General features: G+C 52.3%; 1 protein-coding gene across 1 annotated transcript in view; it reads right to left on the bottom strand.

Annotated features, from left to right (window-relative positions):
• Window positions 1-17,318, bottom strand: part of TBX4 (T-box transcription factor 4) — a 36,612-nt gene extending 19,294 nt beyond the window's left edge. Inside the window, exons 1-3 of the mRNA XM_071447963.1 lie at window positions 17,307-17,318; window positions 12,434-12,592; window positions 11,526-11,620 (exon numbers count right to left, since the gene is read on the bottom strand). Of these exons, the coding sequence (XP_071304064.1) occupies window positions 11,526-11,620; window positions 12,434-12,592; window positions 17,307-17,318 (266 nt within the window). The remainder of the gene's footprint in view (window positions 1-11,525; window positions 11,621-12,433; window positions 12,593-17,306) is intronic.
• Window positions 17,319-18,562: the final 1,244 nt, after the last annotated feature.

Below are 18,562 nucleotides of genomic sequence, written 5' to 3'. Positions count from 1 at the left end.
GCAGCCCAAGAAGCAGATCCACCATCAGAGGGATTCATGCCAGGACATTGTTGGTTCTTGTTCATACCTGAATTAAACTCTCTCTTTCCAGAGCCTGTGCCAGTGCAAAAGTGGGCACAAATTTTGATGAGGGTTTAGGGAGGGGGGCTATGGGCCAGTGCCAGTAAAATGAGGGTGCAGAGAGAGATACAGGGGTTCAACACATCCCTCTTTGTGGGAGGCCTGGACAAGGAGCCCTCACTTCTACAAGAGGCTCTGCCTGGCTTATGGCAGCACCAAAACTGCAGATTTCTTGCTGCTGTGGAAGTGTTTGAAAGTCTGGAGACTACATTTCAGAGGAAACCAAGCACAGGCTTTGTCATCCACACGATCCCAATATCCACCAGGTCCCACCACTCCTCCCGTGTTCCTTCCAACAAACTGAGAACTGAGGATCAGCAAAGCCTGGGGGAGACAAAGGGTTAAACCCTGTGGTGGTGCAGACAGGCTCCTCTGGCATTCCCAGATTTCCCAAATTCACAGCACACCCCTTAAACCTTGCTGGAGCCTGGAGCCTGGCAGAGCTTCCCACCAGAATGTGCCTGTCCCACTGGCTCCATCAACCAACACCAAACTAGAGCATCCCATCCACCAGTGCATCACCAGAGAACACTGACATGCCTCACAGGCCTACAGACTCTTTGTGATATTGAATAATACCTTTTTACAAAGCCATGTGGCTGTGAAAACAGCAGATTCCATCCCAGTCCAGCCCTGCAATCCAAAGGAGAGAGCCCTAATGGATACTGACACTGCCATGGGCTTCCCAATCCCTTGAGGCCGCGGCAGCAGCCAGGATTTGCAGGATTAGGCACTTCACATCCTCAGAATAACTATTTTCTTGGCTCCATCTTCCCCACCTCCTCCTCATCCAGTAAAAACACCCGAGTCAATAGAGCAAACTGGCTCACCACAGCCCTCCAGCCAGGACACAAAGTTCTCCTTCCACGGGGGGATGGAGGATGAGAATTGCCACATCCTGGCCTCGTTCGAATTACGTGAATTAAGATGGGCCCAAATCCTGATGTCATTTCTCCATCAGACATCAAGGCCACTTTGTCCCCCACTTTATCCCTCTTTTCCTGAGCTGGTCCAAGTCTGCAGCACCATTTTGTCGCTGCTTGGGGAGAAGGCAACAAAATGGGCCCTGTTCAAAATCGCTTCAATTGACTCTTTTAACCGCCCTGCATAAATTCCAGATGTTTACCATGTAATTAGCCTGGACTAAAAAGGGGTGGTTTAGCAATGTCCCTCTTTGATTTTCATTCATAAACTCTGCACTCCTCTTAACCTTGTCCTCCTACAGGTAAGCACCTGGGTAAATACAGTAGGACATTTCAATTTGTGAATACACAGCCCAATTCACACATTGAAAAAAATTGTATAAGGAATCCAATCTGAATGCCAAGATTTTTTTTTAATTAGGCCTTAAAATGGCATTTTAAAATGAAACAAAAAAGAAAAAAAAGGAAAATTAAAAAAGGAGGATAAAATTATTTAAAAACATAAATGAAATGAACACAATTTGACAGTATCATACCTGCACTGGGGATTTTTATAACATTGAGCTTCTGAATTTCTTTTTCCCTCAATCATTTCATTTACTGTAGAACATCTAAGCTGCTAAAGTAGCTGAACTGATATATTGTAAATGTTAAGTGCTTTTTTAATGGCATTTAAAATTAAGCTTCAGCATATGGAGTTCATATAGCATGGACATGCCTGAGTTTATAATGTTCTTTAGTATAGCCCTCTAAAATAAATACAAAGAGCCAAAGTACTACTATAATATATACAGCTGAAATTCTTTAAGGATAACAAATGGGGACTCACATCTGATTGAAGGTGTTGCTTAACTTGCAAACCACTCACTATCTCGCAGTGGTAGCATTGTACTCAGCAGTCCACAGACCCAGCTACAACCAAGTTTGCCAACTCTCCACATTCTTTTCCAGGAAAACATGGGTAGATTTTAGTAATTTGGCTGTGCCTGGACATTTCATCATTATTATTAGCTGCTGCATTTTGGCCTTAAAGAAAAAATATGCGACTAATGTGCTGTCCAGGGACTTGTCAGTTTAATTTTCTTAATGAAAACATATTTCTCAACCCCTTGGCAGAGGCTCGTTTAGTAAATATCTCTGCAATATGATACAAACATGGGTTGTGCATCTCTGATGGGAAGGCATGACAAACCCGAGAGCTGGGGCCAAGGAAATGCAGTCATAGAGACTGAATTAAAAAGAAAAGAAAAAAAAAAAAAAACAAACAAACAAGAGACAGCACCTAATATCATGTCCTGGCCCTTATTAAATGGCCCGTTTTTAAGAAGGGAGCAGGAACCCACCGTGGAGCTGCACCAGCCCTGCCCAGGAGCGAGGCCGTGCTACAGTGGCTCCATAGAGCTCCCTGTCAGGCCTGGGAAGGGGCCAAAAACCTGCCTGCTTGCCCAAATTTACTCCAGGTCAATGGAGCTACTCAGAGGCACGAGGAGCTGCAGCTCAGCAGCAGCAGCAGCTTTGCACAGGCAGCCCCTCCGGCAGGCCGGTGCAGCAGGAGCCCGGCGGATGGGCGGCTCCCGGGGATGCTCCGCTCCCCCAGCCCCTGCACAATAGGTTGTTTCATCATCCCCTGCTCGGGGACCGGCAGAGGCACAAGAAGCACCCAGTGCTGCAATAAAACTTGCCAAAGTCTTGCCAAGCTCTGGGAAAGCTCAGCCTGGCTTTGGTGGGAGGTCTGAAGCAAGAGCCGGGCAGATCTCTGTTTTATCCACCCTCCTTCCCACACGGCTCCAAACCGCGGGACAGCATTGCTATGCAGAAACCGGGGACAAAAACTGGGGATTTGGGGCTTCCTGGGGAGTGTGTGCAAGCAGGTGACACCTGATCCTCAGGGCACCTCCCGTGCCAGGGGCAGCTGCAGCCCTGCCTGGGCAAATGGGGCAGCTGGGTGGGGTTCAGTGATGGGCACAAGTGCAGCACAGCAACACTGAAGTCTCCGGTGAAGTTTGAGCCACCAGCACTCAGGAGATTCATTGCAGCAATTCCTGGCCTCATCACCTTTTGTTCAGACCCAAAACCTGTTTGGACACAGTGTCCACGGGCTGCAGCAAATGCCCTGAATGTGCCAATGACAACACCATCCCTGGAGTGGGGATGTCCAGCACTGGACCAGTTTCCTTCCAATTTCTATTCCTTTTTTTGAAAGCCACACCAGATGTGTGTCCAACCCAGCAGCACAGCTCAGGTGGAGGCAGCAGGGCCCACCAGCAGCCCCACAGCTGCCCTGCCCACCCAGGGACCAGCCACAAGCACCCGTGTGATGCACAAGGGACTCAGCACAAGCAGCCAAGCACCAGCCCCAACAGCCTCTTCTGCAAAACACCAGAATTGACAGGACTCCAGTTTTAGGCACATTCAAACCCATTTCTCCCTGCCTCCAGCTCCAGCCAGAGCAGAAGGGACCATCCAGGCTCCTCAGCCCTGTCCTGAGGGTCTCATGTGCCCCTCAAAGCTCCCTGCTGGGTTTAGTGGCTCTGACAGGCACCTTCCTGTCCCACCCCTGCACTGGCAGGGACAATAGTGCTGCTCTGCCATGCCAGCAGCTCTCACTGCCCCTCACAAGGCAAAACTTAAATCAGATTTTATGTTCACAAAAGAAAGGCACCTTCAAAGAAAGCGATCATGGGGAAAAAGCCACGGTGCCACCCCCTGTGGCATTAAAACCCCACAGTCCCTGGGTGATGCCCTGGGGAGGGCAGAGGGGCTGAGCCTGGCACTGGGACCGTGGGCAGTGGGAGCAGGGTCGGCATCAGCAGAGCTTGGCACCACTGCCACAGCCCCAGCTAAACCCTTCCCTGCAGATGAAATGTAGCAAAAACAGTAAAAGCCAGGAAAATAAACAAGCAGCACAATTCCACAGGCCTCCCAAGCTTCAAAGATGATGTGCTAGTGAATTATTTGTTCTGATAATGAAGCAGTCACTGCTTAGCTAAGTTTATGCTAGGCACATTTTATCTCTACATGATATTCACAAATTGTTTTAAAATGAACTGTTAGAATAAGCATCTCTTGTTTATTTATTTATACTATTACTATCCAATCCCCTTAACTGTGGAGCAGTTGCTGACATGGAGCCAAAGCTTCTATTATTGTTCAAACAAAGTTTAATTGATGTATAATTGGCTGGTTGGATTTGGAAGTGAAAGATAAGAGAAAAGCTTTGCTTTTCTTTGGGGCAGCAGTTCCCAGCCTTTCAGGCTCTCCAGCCTTGGCCTCTCTGTGGGCATTTCACGTGTGTTTTAATGCCCAGATGAGCAGGTCTGGTTGATCCTGGAGAGATGGGTGGCTGCAAAGCTCCCATGTCCAGCAAAATCTTATTTTTTGGGCTGGGGATGGCAAACCAGAAAAGTAGAGAGAATCAGAGCTGCTTGAGGAGCTCAGATACTGATCTGAACAATGACTGTGCTGTGCCACACTGCACATCAGCAACAAACCCTCACTACCCTCCTGCTCACCAGGATGGAATCTGACCTCCACTTAGATGCCAGCACCATTCCTGATGTCCCTATGGATGCATTAGGTGGGAAGGGATGTCTCTGACCAGCACAGGGCAAGCAGGGGATTCAAACAGTATTTCCATAGAGAAAACTGCACAGAACCAGGACACCTGAGCAACCCAAGCCATGCCCTCACCAAAGGCTGCCAGTGCTCTCTGAAGCCCATGGATTTATGAGGACTGGTACTCACTGCACATCCCTGGGATGTGAATGGTCCTTCAGATACCACTGAGTGCTTCCTTCTGTCCTTTCAAGGGGATAAAAACATCCCCAAGCACTTCAGCAGCTCAGCAGCTGAAATTCTACTTTTTAAGACAATAAGACAAAGATTTTAAAGACAGACAGAGATTTTACAATCCTTGCTTTTGGGACGATCGAGTAAAGCAGTGACTGGAAGTTCCCGTGCTGTGCTGCCTGTGGCAGATCAGGTTGTGAAAGGATCAGAAAACAACTGCTCACTCAACATCTTGGCTAACAAACCATGTCATGGCTGAGCAACCACCTCCTCAGAGCCTGCTGGGCATGCTGACATGCCTCCAGCAATGCTTTCAGAGCTCCAAGGCAGGGACACACCTGCATCCCTGATAACAGCTAATGTGGCCCCAAATTCTTCCTGAGACTTGGCCATGGCTGCTTGAGGATGTTTCTCCTTGTCTTCATTGTTAGAAGGGAAAAGAATGGTGTGCAGAGCCTCCCAGAACTATGTCTCCATTCTGATGACCTTTCTTCATTTTTTTTCTGATTTCCCTTCTTTCGACAAGTATTTCTTCCACTGACTTAACGCATCCTTAAAAATAATATTCTCCAGGGCAGATTAAAACAAATTTGGGGATGTCAGCTGTTTCTTTTAACCTTTTAAATGGCATTTCCTTTTTGATAGATTCTTGCTTTCAGAAAATACTTTAAAGAGATCAAAGAGTTTTTCAACAGGGTCCCATTTTCCCAGTGTATCCTAACCCTCAGTCCCTTATTTCTCTTATCACCCACGCCACTCCGTTATGACGCTCTGTATACAAAGTAAGAGCAGTTAACTTTGAAGTGCTGGATTAGCCCATGCCAGATCCTTGCCTCAGAATAACAAACAATACAGGTTCAACAGGAGTTCTCATCAGTAGTTCATTTTTCAGCCCCAAATTCACTGTCACTAACACAAGCAACATTGAACTCTCAGTCTATGGGCAGATAGCAGAGATTTATCTGGTGGCAGGACCATGACCTAGTGATGAGAAGGTCAGACAGTTAAGGGATTTTTATATTTTGGAATGGCGAGGTTGTATTTTTTCCTTCTGGCTAGCACATCTAATTTTTAAATAAAACATTGTTTCTCACATACTTGAGAACTTGGTGAGCTGGATGACTGCTTTCATGGTCTAGAAACATTTCCTTTCTTTGCCCCATGGTGACTCGAGGCATGGGCAGGCTCCTGGCCATGGGCTGCTTCTCTGGGCTTTCATTTTGCTGCAGCTGAAGTTGAGCAGAGAAGGTCCCAGCATGCAGGAGGATGGGAGAGGTGGTGCCAGCAGCACCAGCAGCACAGCACAAAGGTGCTTCAGAGAGAACCTGGGCAAGAGCATGGTCACCAACAGCGTTTCAGGGCAGGTTTGCTCCCTCTCCAGCCCTGCTGCCTGGGCTGAGGCAGGAGCCGAGGCAGCCTTGGCACTGCTGGAGCCTCAGCCCCGGTGTCCAGGAGCCTCTGAGGCAGCAGCAGAGCCCCAGCAATGGTTGGGGACCTTCCCCAGCTGATCTGGGCTTGACCAAAGCCTCTCCTCACCTTGCCATAGCTCCAGCACAAGGACAAGCAGGGAAAGCTCTGGGAACACCCTTAACTGTGAGCATCCCATGTCTTTAAAAAGCAGGGATGAAGAGAGAAGTGGATCAGGAACCAGACTCCCATCCCTGCTCTCCTCGGTGTGCACAAGCTCTGCCTCCCTTGCCAAAGCTGTCGACAACTTTAGCAGCACAGCCAAGAGCCATTGGAGTTCACTCCTGCTTTTTCTCTAAAAGCAGGAGTTTGCCTGAACAGGATAATTCCAGGACCCCAAATTTAGGAGCAAGCAGATCAAGCATTCCTCAAATATCTATTTTATTTCTATGTTTTATATTGACGGCTCACATTCCTTCGTTGATCTCGGATATTAAGGTTTGCTTTTGAATCAAAAAACATCAGTAGAAATTCTTGTAACTGCCTCAAAAGATTCTGGACAAATATTTCCCTTTAATTGTAATGAGAACTGGGCATCCATATGCCCTACAGAGCCATGGAAAATTTAACTTTTAAAGGATTATTCACACAGGAAAGCTGCACCAGCTTAGCCAGAGCATTTATACTTCTTCAAACCTTGATGTCCTAAAAACTAGTTTTATTTTGGTTTACTAAAGTTTATTAGGAACAGATTTTTTTTTTTTTAACTGAAATAAGCCACTTTTAAAATGAAACTTGAACATCTAAAGGGGATTTGCGTCTTTTCCACACATGCAAGATGCTTTATCGATTCTACTTTTTCCTCTGCAGCATTTTCCTACATATGCTTCTTAAAACCTGCTACCATAGAGACCAAAGCTGGCTTTGTACCTGTGCACACCCTGCACTCCAGCCAAAACTTAAATTCAGTATCTAGAGCCTCCTGTTTCGCCTCAGGGCCAGTTCTGCTATGACAGAGAAATGACACATTATTTTCTCTTCAGGAGCTGCTCACAAAAATTTGACCAGACATCCTATGAACTGGCATTTTTTTACTGATTAAACAAAAGCTTCATCAAATTGTTTAACCTTGGCAATACCTGGATAGAAATTACAATGCTGCAAAGACTGGCACCTGGAAAAAAACCCTAGGGAACAACTCAATAAATAATCTAACAGAAAGAAGAAATCCTGAGCCAGGAAGGCTGTGGAAGCAAAGATTAACTTCCAGCAGAAATAAAGTCTGAAAGATGAGGTTTCACAAAGAATAGTTTGCCACGAGCTACAAAAAGAATCTACAATTGTTCAGTCAAATAATAGCACATAAAAGTGAGAGGAAGAAATCGGAAAGCCAGATTTATAACAAAGTCCCCCATTTGCTTTCTGCTTTCCCCACCCCTCGTACAATTTCACAAGTGTGGAATTCCTAAAATCCCACAGGAAAGGTGTGCACCCTGCTAGGACAGAGCGATGCCCCCACGGCAGGGCGGCCAGAGGGGAGGAATCCAGATGTGCAGCTGCAGCTGCATCCTCTAATACACCCTGTGCCCTTCATTAGAGTCTAGATTGATTTGATTCATTTGATTTAATAGGATCTCACCGACTGGAACTTTTCAGTGAAGATTTTTAGGGTATTTTTCGGTTCTGTAGTTTTTCTAGGAGAAGGGATTTTTTTGGTTGGTTGGTTTGGTTTCGGAGCGGGTTTTGTTTGTTTTAACACACACGCACACATATATATAAATACACACACACACACGGCAAGGTTTGTGAACAATCATTTCCAAAACTAGGCACTCACAGCTCGCTGGATTCATTCCCCCCATCCCTGGAAACCGCTGGATTCATTCCCCCCATCCCTGGAAAGCGCTGTGAGCAGGGATGGGAACCGGGATGCTGCAGCGGGAACCGGGCACCGGGAGCGGCCGCCCCGCCGGGGCTCCGCGGACAGGGGATGCTCAAACAACGGGATTCCCTCTGCCTCCCCATAAACCTGTCCTGCAAAACGCCCCCCGAGATGGGCAGTGCCCGAAGGGATCAATCAGCCGTGCCCGCTTTGCCTCTCTCGTTTCCCCCCGGCTCGGGCGGCCGCGGGGACCCAGCGCTCCGGGCAGCGCCGGGGACGGGGCAATCCCTGCAGCGCAGACCTCCAGCCCTGTAAAACCATCAGCAGATAATCCTCCGGAGGAGAAACCCGCAATCAGAGCAAACCTCAAAGAGGAGGAAGGAGAGGAAGGCTCTGAGCGATGGAGCCGGCGCCCATCCTGCGGGCGCTGCCACGGGCGCTCTGAGGGATCCGAGCGCTTTTCTCCAAAGTTCAGGGAACTTTGCTAACATAAACTTTTTATCTTTTGATGATCCTTTTAATATAAAATAATCTCTTTTTTTCCCCCTCCCACAATGAAGCAGTCGGACATTAAAAAGATAGCGAGTGCATTTTAAAGATGTTTCCACTTTATAAATCAAACTTTCTTGGCAACAACATGATTTCTATTTCATTGCTGAGCTTGCTGTGTTCTCCTAATATCTCCTACAGATCAGTCCTAAGAGGGAGTAATAATCCCCTAAAGTAATTCTCAGCCCTAAATTCTCGATAATTTATAGTTGGCTCGTTCTGTGGAGCTCCACAAAGAACGAAACAAATGACTCCCCCTTTCCCCCCAACCAAGTTATCAATATTTGCCTTGTTTATACAAAAAAAGCTATTTTACACCATTGCCATGGAATTAACGCTTCCGCTGAGCTTTACATTTCCTCTCCATTGAGTGAACTTGTCATTAAAGTCACTCTTTTTTTTGTTGTTGTTTGAAATTCAAAAATCAGGCTTCCATTTCTTTTCGTTTGTGCCCCTCGAGGTCAGACAGACCTACATTTAAGTGATTTCAACTAACGGCATTCAGGGGCATCTCTGTGCCTGCTGGGAGGGGGATTAGAGTCCTGATTAGTGCCTGCAATTAGCCGCTTTCCCTCTTTCCACACCCCCCCAATGCTAAATGCAAGTGCACACAAATCTCCATTAACCATCGTTTTTTTAATTGGCTCAAGAGGAGGTTTATTATTGCGACTCTCTATTTAAATAGCCTGGGTAAAATAAAATCTGCATGAAGTAATAATTTTCATTTTGTCCTTCGCATGGGGATTAGCAGCAGATTGCAGCTCGTGGGCTGCCCTGCCCTCAGCACGGCCACGCGTGGCATCCCTGTGAACCGAGACTCGAGGCACCCTGGCGTTTAAGTTGTTCGATTTTTCACGCTCATTATTTTGTGTATTTTTGCTGTCGGTGCTGCGGCAGAGCCCAGCCCGGGCCGGGGAACCGAGCCGGGTCCCGGCAGCGGCGGCGCGGGGCTGTGCTCGCTGCTAAAAACACCGATAAAAGCCCTCGTCCTGCGTTTTGACACCATTTGCAGCTGAACCCAGTGGAAAAAAAAAAAAAAAAAAAAAAAAAAAAAAAAAGGTTATTTTGTTCCGTGTTATTCATCAGCATTTCAGCCGCTTCTTTCATTATTTTTTTAAAATTCAAAACTGTTTATAAAAAAAAATTAAAACTTTTTAGCTCGATGGCGCTGCACTGAATTTCGCCAATGGAGAATTTGGCTCGAGTAACGTAAAAATCCCAAATTTTTGTACATCTTGTGGTCTACTCCCCATCCCACCTCCTGAAAGGTGCACTGCCAGCTCCACCGGACAAGGAATGTGGGACTGAGCCCTGTCCATCTGGAGCTGTTTAAACAAGCCACGTTCAGACTTGCAGAGAGATAACATGCACGTTTGGGATGCTTAGGGTCTAGAATTTGGTACAGATATTACACATCTCCACAGGCACACTCAGATACTATAAATTAAGGGTGAAATATCTGACGTCTTGATCCCCTCATCTGAGCTGACTTAGGGAGCAGACCCATCCAAATGAATCCGGCTCTTCCCATCAGCAGACGCTGCAGAACAAGCCCTGAGCTTTTGTACGCCAAAATAAGGTGTGAAAAGGACAGAGTTACCTGCACCATCACTCCATAAACAGCCACGCAGCAAATAAATGGAAGATTCCTGGGACATACACCCCCTCTCCAGGGGGAATAATGGGAATTTCTTGCTTATTAGAGTCCAGCTTCCCTACACCGAGCAGCACTGCCGGGATGGAGGAAAGCACAGGGAAAGTGCTCAAATCAATCCCAAAAATCCAGTGCCGAGGGTTGGGTTCTGGGTCTCACAGTGGGAGCAGCAAACGGGAGGAAAGTCACACACACACTCCATGAGCACCCACGGCTGCTCTGCACGAAGATCAGAGACCACAGAGAAAGAAATAATGCATAGAAATTATTTGTGGGGTTTTTTCTCTCTGTTGTTTGAGTGTCTGGCCGCACAGCTCGCTAGCACGGTGTCAAACAAGCAACGGCAGGGCACGGCAGAAGCGCTCAGCCGTGCTGGAGTTAAACGTTAACGCCTCAATTTTCCTTTCCAGCAGCAGCGAGGTGAGCCCGCTGCCGCAGAAGCCAAGGGCAGATACTTTGGTGCCCACAGTGACACCCGGCTAATTTTCTCGGGAATTAACTGATTCCCGAGCCTGTGATGGTCTGAGGTTTAATTCTGATTCTTAATTTTCTGACATTTATTCTGCCATCTCCCACCAGAGCAGCCTGGGCAGGACAGGAGCCCTGAGCAGATGCAGGGCTGAGTTCTCTGGGCAACTGAAACCTCTGAGAGGCTCTGGTCTCCCTCCCTGGGTGTGCACACTGAGGGGGCTTTATGTTGATAAAAAGAATTATTTGTTTCCAAGGGAAAACAGATTATTTTTTCAATCCAGAAGTGGCACCCTTTTCTCTTTCAGTTTTGAGATTAAAAGAACCTTCGTACTGCTAAAACTTTGGTGCAGAGTGTCCCAGCACAGGTCTTAATGCACAGCACAGAAAAGGGAAAGGGGCTTGCTTTGTTTTGGGAAAAAACCAAAACATCATAATTATGCTAATTTCCTAATTAAAAAATAATTAAAAAAAAACACAAACATTACCAGAGAGAATCAGGACTAAATGTTTCAAACGACTCCACAATATTTTCTTGCATCTACATTCCAACTGCCACACTCAAACACATGTACAGTTTACACTGAAAAAAATGATCTTACTGAAATCTGCAATCACAATAATATTTTTAAAATGCCACTGAGTGTACCAGCTCTGCAAAACACAGTCTTGGCAAACAGGACATTTCATAGACATCAGAAGCAATACATGTTTGCAGGGAATTTTCACTAACCTGCCTGCTTTAGTTATTATCATTTCCGTGCCAGCTTCATGAAATTTCTTCCATAGCTCCTTCTCATGGAGATAGACTTTGATATTTTCTATTGTCTGTAAAAAAAATAAGATAATGAGAACAGCAAGAAACGATGGAGAAAACGTGCGAGGAGGGCTGGGAAAGGTCGGGGAAGGGCTGGGGACACTCAGGGCCCGCGCTGCAGCCGAGGCTCCGGGCGAAGCCACCAGCCTGAGCGGGAGGAGGATGGAGTCTCAAAAATTCCGCTGTCCTTTGCCAAAAATAAAAGAAACAAACGGAGGCCGGTTTTAATTGCAGACTTTCACAACCAGGCCGGACACTGCGGATAAATGGAATTTTTTCTTTTTTTTTTTCTTTTTTTCCTTTCTCCTAGGGGAAAAAAAAAAGTCTTTTGGGGTTGATTCGCCCTAAGCCTCCCAAAAACCGGGGACAGGAGCAGCCGCGGGGACAACGGATCCTGGTCCAGGGCCGCGCTTTGTGCGTTCCGCGGGATGCCGGGGACATCGCATCCGTGCGCGGAGCGAAGGCACAGAAGCCGCGTTTGATTTAGGGATGGAAAACCCGCAGTGAATTCCCCGCCGGGCCGCAGCCCCGGGAGGAGCGGCGGCGGCTCCGCCACGGGTCGGGCCCTGCCGGCCGCGGCTTTCAGCGCTCGGATTCGCCCTTTACCGACTTAGGCACCGACGGCGGGCCCGGGGCGGCCTGCTGCGGACAGGGAAAATAAAATTATAACAATAAAAAAATAAAACCAAAGAAAAGTGAAGAAAAGTGAGCTTTCCTCGCAATCCCTCCCCGTGTCGCGGCCGGGGGAGATGCGCGGTGTCGGGCCGGGCTGGTGGCGGGGGTGAGGCGCAGCAGGGCGGGACGCGGGGCCGGACGGAGCGTACCTGCTCGGGGTCGGGGAGCTGCGGGCTGCTGAGCGGCGTGCTGCTCCCCCCGGCTACGCCGAGGACGGGGGAGCCGGCGGACGTGTCCGCATGGCCGGGCGCGGGGGCTGTTGGAAACCCTTCCTCGGTTTCAGACAGGCTTTTCTCCTGGAGCATTTCCTTGGGGGAGAGAGGCGCAATGTTAGCTCGCGGCACCGGGGGCCACGTCCTGCCCCTCGCCCAGCGCCGGGCACAGCCACCTGCGAGGTCAGGCCCTCCCGGGCCGGCCCGTGGTCGCTCCTCGGGCGGCGGCACTGGGATGTGACACCGTGGGCTCCGGGGGAAGCCGCTGTGCCCGGCAGAGCCGGGCCGGGCCCGCCGGCCCCTGCGGGGGAGCCGCCCACGCGTGGCTGCGCTCCCGCTTGAGGCCAGGGCAGCTCAGGTCTGATGTGGCCGCAGCCCCCCAGCCCCGATTGTTTCTCCCCTCCGGTACCCGTCGGGAAGGGCAGCCCGGCCGGGTCGGTCTCTCTGCCCCGTCCCGTCGGGGCTGCGGGGGCTCCGCGATGAAGAGCTGCGGCGGAGCCGGACGGTGTAAACAGGGGGAGTGCTGGGCTCCGAGATAAAAGGGCCCCTCTTAAACTTGGACGGAGACTGGGAAAAGCCAATAAAGATAAGGCCTGACAGCTCCGCCGGGGCTGCCGCGCATCAACGCCGACTTTTACAGCGCGGAGGGACGCGGCCGCCCGCCCCGCTTGACGGACAGACAGACGGACGGGCAGCGGCGGCGCGGAGGGGGAGCAGCTCCGAGGGGGCTGCGGGGTGCCGCTCCCGGGGACCGAAACCGGCGCTGGCCGCGGACCTGCGGCCCCCGAGGAAGCGCTCCTGAGCTCGGCCCGCAGCCCCGGTCCCTGCCCCGAGCCGCCAAGGCCGAGCCGCTCTTCGGGACAGCGGCTGTGAAGGGGGAGAGAGGGGCTGGGAACCCAAAGTGCAGCTCCAGCAGAGCTCCAGGGAGAACGGGACTGGCACCCCAAAGTGCAGCTCCAGCAGAGCTCCGGTGAGAGCGGGTCTGGGACTCCCAGCTCCATTCGTACCAGATATCCAGGGAGAGCTCCCGCCGAGGAGCCGGACAGCCAGCCCGGCTGTGTGCGAGTGGACACACATACCCCAGCGACCAGCCGCAATCCCCGGGGCAGGGAGCACCAGCGGGGAGCACGGTACGGGGCTCAATGCCCCGAGAACTCCACCGGTCCCTCCGCCCGGCTCGGGGTGTCGGGACGGGACGGCCCCAGCCGAGGCGCGGATGTGTCCCGGTGTCCAACCGCAGAGCGGAGCCGGGTGACCGGGAGGGCACAGGTGGGAGGGAGGTGTCCGCGGCGAAGCCCGAGGGCAAGGCTCCAGCCCCGGACCGGTGCTCCCGGGGTACGGAGCAGGTTGGCTGGCGGGGAGCAGCAGGCAGCAGCGGGGCAGGCTGGCGGCGGTGTCCCGCCCCAGGCCGGGGCTCGGCGGGCTGCGGGGAGCCCGCACCCTTGGACCCCCCGCTCCCTCCCGTCCTTCCCCCCGCACCCCGGGAACTCACACGGCCGGCCGAGGGGCAGGAGGCGCAGCGGGGGGCTCCGGGCTTGGCCTGGGGGCGGCTGCGGCATGAAGGGCATCCGCGGGGTGCTCAGGCCGGGAGCGGCTCCGCGGCCCCCGATGGCAGCGGCGTGCGGAGCATCCCCCGCTGCGCGGATTCACTTTCCCTTGATCTCGGCGGAAAATGTTCCATAAAGATCCAGTTTGGGGCCTTTCGACTCCCTCCCTCTTTGTCTCCCCCCCTCCCTTTTCCTTCCCCTCCTGTTGCTGACGTTGCCGCTGTCAATCACATCCCTTTACACCGACTCTGGCCCGCTCCGCCCGGCCCGGCCCGGCCCGGCCCCGCGCCCGCCCGACGGTCCGCACCGGGGGGCACCGGCGGGGGCAGCGGCCGCCCGGCTCCCGCGCACCACAGCCGGCCGCGGCCTTCCCCGGCCTGCCTCGGCGCTGCGCCGGGCCTGGCGGCGAGCGGAGCCGCTCGTTGCTCCGGGAGGAGCCCGGGGAGAGGGGACATCCTCGGCACCACCGCCCCCTCACAGCCCCGACGGTCCTGGGGCTCCCCACTGCCCGCCGTGGAGCCGGGCAAGGCCGGGGCTGCAGCGGAGGGCATAGGCCGCGCTTGGAAAGGCACCCGGCTCGGCGGGACCCCGCGGCAGGAGCCGGGGTAGCCCGAGAGAGGTGATGAGGGAGAGCCGAAATCACGCCTGGGTAGGGGTCCCGCCTCAGGAGGGGCCCACAATCCCCGTGGGGCTCCCTGACCCTGCACTGCAACCAAAACGTCCATGTCGGCCGGCCTGCGGCCTGCCTTCGGTTGCGGGTCTCCCTTGCGAGCCCGGGGACGAGGACAGGGCTCCCCCTCTTCTCCATGTCACGACAGAGAGCCTCGAGCCTTTCCACAAGGCAGGCAGGACCTGGGGGCCACAACAAAGCCAGGCCAGGCCGTCAGGGCTCCCCGAGGTGAGGGCGGCAAGGGAAGAGGCCCCTCACACCACCCCGCTGGAGCTCCCTCACCGTGCGGCACGGGCACCGCCTGCTCGGGGCTCCCACCGCCACGCTAAACCCCCAAATCAGGAGGAGAACCCTTGCGGGACAGTTCCCGAGTGCTGTCGCGACTTAAAGGGCCACTTCAGTTCGGCTGTCGCGATTACCAAGCCACATACACAGAGGCCCGCAGCGCTGCCGAGCCGCCCCTCACATCGGAACCGCGCCCAGGCCGCGCTACCCTTGTACACACAGGCCTGTCGCGACATCTCCACCTCTGTGCCCCGCGCTATGTCGCGACAGCGCCAGGCTCTGCGCTTCACCGTGCCCCCCAAGCCCCTGCTCATCCCCTTACCCGAGCCGGGGGTCCCGGGCGGGTGCCGAGGCGCCGCTCGCTGCCGCAGCGCCGGGCTCACAGGGACCCCGCCATGGGCCGGCAGGGGCAGGGGTCTTATCGGGGTTTTCTTGAAAGTGAATTTAAACCCAAACTCACTCCCACCGTCACGTGGTGCCGAAATTGGGAACAGGAGCAGAATAAAAAGTAAAGTGGGGTCAACCTCGTAATGAACCTTTTCCCCACTCCTACCAAAAAAAAAAAAAAAAAAAAAAAAAAAAAAAGAAAGAAAAGAAAAAAGGAAAGGGAAGGAAAAAAAAAAAAAAAAAAAAAAAAAAGGACCCGAGCGGGCCGGGAGATGCGAGGCGAGCGGAACTCGCAGGAGCCAGCGGGATGGGGCAGGTGAGACCGGGCCGCGGCGGGCCCCCACGGGCTGGGGCGAGAGGGGACCCGCGGCCGCCCTGTCCCCGCACGGACCGAGCGGGGACTGAGAAGGGGCGAAGGGTGAGGGGCAGCGAGAGGCCCGGCCCAGCCAGGGCTCCCGGAGCGCCGCTCCCGCCGCTGACCCGCCCCGCTCGGTTCCCCGCCGGTTCCGCGGTCGCAGCCGCCTCTGAGCTCCAGGCCCGGCCCGTGCCCCAGCCCCGCGGGCACCGCGGCCGTCCCTCGCTCCGTCCCGCCGCCGGTTCCCACCCCGGCTGCCCAGGGCCGGGCTCCACGACAAGGTGAATTTTGGTGTGGCTCTGCAGCCGGGACCGTGGGTTCGGCTTTGTCTGGATGGGTCTCCCCTCAGCCTTTCCTCCCGCAATCGCGGCAAGGGGAAATGCCGACCGCTGCCTGAGCTTCGTTAAATGCAGTGTTTTCCCCCTTGAACAACAACAACAAAAAAGGCGGAGGGGCAATCCCAGGTGGGGAGGATTTAATTGAAGTAAATCCTAAGACTCTCAGGCCTCCTTCCAGCCTGATTTCCCCGTCGGTGCGTACGGGGATGCAGGAGTGGAGGGGTCGGGCCCATTCCCCGCCGTGCGGCCCCGGTTGGGTCCGGCCGCACTCGGCTCACCGTGCCCTGAGCCCGGGCAGCACCTGCCCGGGGCGGGCTCCGGGATCGGTTGCTCCGGGACCGCACAGATTTCCTCATCCCCCGAGCACGGGGACGGAGCCGACACCGAGGGGTGAAATGTCCTCGTCGGACGGAGCCCCCGGGCTGCGGCAGCTCCGTGCGCTTCCCGAAGGCTGCGGCAATTGACGGCGAGGCGAAACCAGCCCGACTGTCATCACCCGGCAGATAAACGGCCGGATCCCCGACGGCAGGGTGGCTCCTATTCACGGCTCATCAACGCCGAGCCAAGGGAGCAGTGGGAGGACAAGCCCCGCTTGCAGGGACCAGCGCTCCAAACCACTCATCACTGTCACCGAGCTCGCTCATGCCTTGGCCCTGAACACCGGCGATTAATAAAAGTTCGCTGTCGCTTTTCTCCGAAGTTACACTCAGTCCGCTCAGGGGAAACTCGAGTGGGATCCGTCCTGCGGGATGCTCCAGCGCTCTTCCTTCCAGCCGCTGCCCCTTTCCGTGGCTCCTCTTCCCCCGAAGAAAACCTGCTTCTCTTCCCCACAAGAAAAGCTGCCAGCCACGACGGAGACGAGGGGAGAAGCGAACCCCGAGCCCGCACCCGACGGAACCCGACGGCGGCGGCGGCGGCTCAGAGCCCCGTGCGAGGCGGGGGGAAAGTCAGGACCAAGCCTCGACCGCGTGGATTGGCACAGATTTACTGACTTGAGAGGAAACTCACCGGTTTACACAGCTGAGAAGGGTTTGAATGGATGAGTACTGAGAAAATGTTGCCGAATTTGGCCAGTAACAAGGCTGGGAGAATGGAAGGCTAATACTGAGTTATGCATGAACTCGGGAGGAATTACACAGCATCAGAGTCTTGCTTCTAAACAGCGACAGTGCCAGATTTCTAATAACTGTGTAATATGCTTATTTATACCATACAAGGACTTACAAACCTCATTGTGCATAGCAGCTGGGTCATATTTCTTTACCCTTCCATTCCTCAGGCTCTTTTGCCAAGAGACTGGTACCAAACACTTCTAGGCTGAAAGGAAAACACAAAATTTAATCGCAAAGAAACGATGACAAGGAAGCGTGGGTAAGATACGGACTGACGTGCAGCCCTTTAATCTTTAGCATCTGCCTGAAATAGATGCACGAAGGGGGCATTGGAAATATGCACGGTTTGAAATACGAGTGATTCTCTGCTTCTAAATCGTTCCCCCAATTATCCACATGTATTTCCCTGACCTGGGCACGTTTGTAGGCTCTAAGGCTTTGTTTTAAACTGTTAAATAAATATTTTAACGAATGTTTTAAAACGTTGTAAACGAATGTGCTGCTCAGTCTCGCACCAAGCTCCGCTGGAAATGGGTAAATCAAACGAAGAACCATATTCCCATTTGTTTTTAAATATTTGGGGGGGGGTATTTGTTAATTTTATCTCAGCGAACCAAGTGTACTCACCCGTCGTAATTTCAAACAAAGCTATGCAAGATGCAGCCCTGAAATGTTAAACCTGTATCCAGAAATAATTAAATTATGAACGAATATTCATGTATGTAGACATTTTTTTAAAGCTTAAGTATTTTAGAAAAAAAGCTAACAATCGTGGAATTGGTTTAATTTTTAAAACTAACCCAAATTTTGTCCAAATGCTCTACGTTTTTATTTTTGAATATGCTTACTTATTATTTTTTGAAGTAGCATCTAAAAAACTAACATTTCAAATCAATCACACAATTTTGGAGGAAGAGGTTTTACCATGAGCTTGGCAAAGTCCTTGTAAGAATGAATAGTCCAGAGATCACTGCCCTGCTGAGCGTCAGACTGAGATAGTCCCCAGCGGTATTTCCCAGCCAAAGCTCCGATTTAACTTCAAGATTTACATACATTAAAAAAAAAAAAAAAAAAAAAAAAAGAAAAAGAAGCTCCATCTATTTTGCAATAACTTTTTTGATTTTAATGAAAAAAGTCCTAAAGCTACAACATGCTGGAGGATGGGAGGATGGGAGCAGGCAAACGGAGCTGGAATGGGAATGATGGTTTAAAAAATAAAAGGAGAACAAAGGCCAGTGCTCAGAGCTGGTGGTTTCTCTGCAGCCTGGCTTCCAGGGCCAGAGCAGCCCCAGCTCTGCTCCCTGCACCCACCAAACTCTGCTGTGGGGAGGGGTCTGAGCAGGGCCCGCCATTGGCACAGGATGGGGGCCAA

The sequence above is a fragment of the Agelaius tricolor genome, unplaced genomic scaffold (genome assembly GCF_023055355.1).
Source record: "Agelaius tricolor isolate 1412-34295 unplaced genomic scaffold, bAgeTri1.0.p SCAF_25, whole genome shotgun sequence".
Taxonomy (NCBI): domain Eukaryota; kingdom Metazoa; phylum Chordata; class Aves; order Passeriformes; family Icteridae; genus Agelaius; species Agelaius tricolor.
Note: the sequence above shows the minus strand (reverse complement) of the source record. Positions and strands in the feature narration are given on the sequence as shown.